This window comes from Emydura macquarii, unplaced genomic scaffold, assembly GCF_026122565.2.
Source record: "Emydura macquarii macquarii isolate MOO-44397 ecotype Brisbane River unplaced genomic scaffold, CSIRO-AGI_Emac_v2 contig_629, whole genome shotgun sequence".
In the NCBI taxonomy this organism is placed as follows: domain Eukaryota; kingdom Metazoa; phylum Chordata; order Testudines; family Chelidae; genus Emydura; species Emydura macquarii.
The window spans coordinates 7,237,667-7,239,880 of record NW_027130766.1 but is presented as its reverse complement, the minus strand read 5'-3'; the positions used below and the strand labels follow the sequence as shown (position 1 = coordinate 7,239,880).

The 2,214-nt window shown below is 68.5% G+C and overlaps 1 protein-coding gene across 2 annotated transcripts; it reads left to right on the top strand.

Moving 5' to 3' along the window:
- TCAP (titin-cap) lies at positions 1–2,214 on the top strand. Of its 2 annotated transcripts, XR_010918524.1 has the most exons (3): positions 1–227; positions 842–1,629; positions 1,706–2,214. XR_010918524.1 is itself a non-coding variant. In XM_067541221.1 (2 exons), the coding sequence occupies exons 1-2, from the start codon at positions 79–81 to the stop codon at positions 1,248–1,250; spliced, it is 558 nt and encodes a 185-aa protein (XP_067397322.1). In that variant the 5' UTR covers positions 1–78; the 3' UTR covers positions 1,251–2,214. The 2 variants fall into 2 exon arrangements, 1 of the variants encoding a protein (XP_067397322.1); XM_067541221.1 differs by having other exon boundaries at positions 842–2,214.

Below are 2,214 nucleotides of genomic sequence, written 5' to 3'. Positions count from 1 at the left end.
CCAGCGCTCAGACACAGCCGGGCTCAGACCCTCCCAGCCGGGCTCAGACACCCCAGGCAGGCGTCGCACAGGGTGAGGATGTCCGGCAAGCGCCTGGTGCTGCACAGATCGGGGGTGCTGTCGGCGGCCGAGCTGGGCTGCTTGGTGCAGGAGGAGGACGCGGCGCGGCGGGAATCCTTCACGGCCGAATGGAGGGACCTGTCGCTCTCCACCAGGCCTGAGGAGGGGTGAGTGTGGGGCACCCCAGGCAGCGGGGCAGGGCACTGGGCTCCCTGCAGTCCCATCCCTGGCTGAGGGGAGCCCTGGGAGTTTCCGGGCAGCCGGGGGCCCTGGAGCAGAGCGGGACCCCTGTCCCGGCCCCCTCCGTGCCCAGCCAGCCAGGGCAGAGGGGTCGCCGCCCCTGGGCACAGCGGGGCCCCTTCCCCTCAGCCCCTGCCCAGCTGGGAAGGACTCAGCCGCCCCAGCCAGGCCAGTCCCTCTGCGGCTGCCCCGTCCCTCTGCCCAGGAGAGAGGCAGCCCCAGCCCTGGGCAGCGCCCCCAGCCCCTCACTGCCGGGGTGTCGCGTCTGACTGGGAGCAGGGGGAGGGGGATGGGGATGAGGGCAGCACCTCGGCCCCCGCATCCCCAGGCCTGCAGAGTGGCTCCCCCATCGCGGGCGTCTGTGGGCTCAGGGCAGAAGGGATCCAGAGTCTCTTGCTGCCCCATGGCCGCAGGGGTCACAGCCCCCAACCTGAAGGGACGGTTCTGGGTCCTTGGGCTTGTCCAGCTCCCTGCTCCCGGGGGCGAGGTGGGGGGCTGCCGGGCGCTGCTCCCTGGCTCCCTAACGCTCCTCTGCCCCCAGCTGCTCCCGGCGGGAGGTGGACGAGCGGCGCAAGGAGACGTACCGGCAGCAGCAGGAGACGCGCTTCGTGGTGCAGCGATCGCCCTGGCTCAGCATGCGGCTGGGCCGGCTGGGCGAGCCCCTGGCCCGCTACCACCTGCCCTACCAGCGGGCGCTGCCCGTGCCCCTCTTCGTGCCGGCCGACCTGAGCGCCAAGGCCGAGCGGGGAGCCACCCCGCCCCAGCTGCGCCGCATGCTGGACTTCGAGGCGGCGCTGGCCGGGGGCGCCCCGCCCGACGGGCTGTGTCCGGAGAAGAAGCGCGTGTCGGAGATCACCAAGGAGCTGCCCCCCGTCGTGCAGCCCAGCCGGCCCGACTTCGGCAAGGGCGGCTTGCCCCGCTCCATGTCCCAGGAGGCGCAGAGGGGCTGAGGGGCTGGGGCCAGACCCCCCCGTAGGGCTCTGCGTTCCCTGCTCCCAGCCCCCCTGCATGAGACATAGCGACGGGGAGGCAGGAAACGCAGGGTCAGTGTAGAGGCCCAGCCCGGGTGTCAGCTCAGCGAGGCTACGCCGCGGGTGCGTGTGGCTTGCCAGGTTAGACTGTAAGCGCTGTGGGCAGGCCCCGGGCCGCGTTCGTACAGTGCCGTGCACGCTGACGGTGCTGCAGTCAGGGCCGGCCTTCCCGGCCGTGCCGTCAATCAGCTGTCAGCGAGGATGTCATCGCAGGGCATGAGCGCGTCATGGCTGCAATGTGCGCCTCAGCTCTGACAGCACCGCGAGGGAGGGGCGTGTGGGCTAGTGGTTAGAGCAGGTGGGAGCTGGGAGCCAGGACTCTTGGGGTCTATTGCCAGCTCTGGCAGGGGCGTGTGGGCTAGTGGTTAGAGCAGGTGGGAGCTGGGAGCCAGGACTCTTGGGGTCTATTGCCAGCTCTGGCAGGGGCGTGTGGGCTACTGGTTAATGAAAGTGATTGAGTGTCAAGCGAGCACTGGGATGTCCCTTGTTCGTGGAGGACAAGAGGTTAAGTGCAGTGTGGGGCAGGGCTGTGGAAGGGGAGTGTAGTCTAGCAGTTAGAGCAGGGAGGGCTGGGAGTAGGATTCTTGGGTTTTCTTCCCAGCTCTGCTATCAAGCTTCCTGTGCCTCAGTTTCCCCTTCTGTCAAATAGGGTTATTGATCCAGCCCCGGGCAGGGGAGGGAGGCTGCATTTGCTGGCAAGGGGGAGGCACACGGCCCCGAGGAGGAGGTTTAGCAAGCGAGGGAGGCAGACGCTCCCTGCAGACGTCGGGACGTGCGTGACCCTGGCTGCTCCTTCACATTCGGAATCCCCTCGGCTGATGTTTCGGGGCAAGGAATTCACTCAGCGTCTGAGCCCGTCTGGGTAATAAAAGGAGAAAAGGCA

Excerpts from the sequence above, each read along its gene's own strand:
- TCAP (XM_067541221.1), top strand. The coding sequence starts at position 79 with ATGTCCGGCAAGCGCCTGGTGCTGCACAGATCGGGGGTGCTGTCGGCG. Across the intron at positions 228-841 it reads TCCACCAGGCCTGAGGAGGG|CTGCTCCCGGCGGGAGGTGG; the intron begins GTGAGTGTGGGG and ends CTCTGCCCCCAG.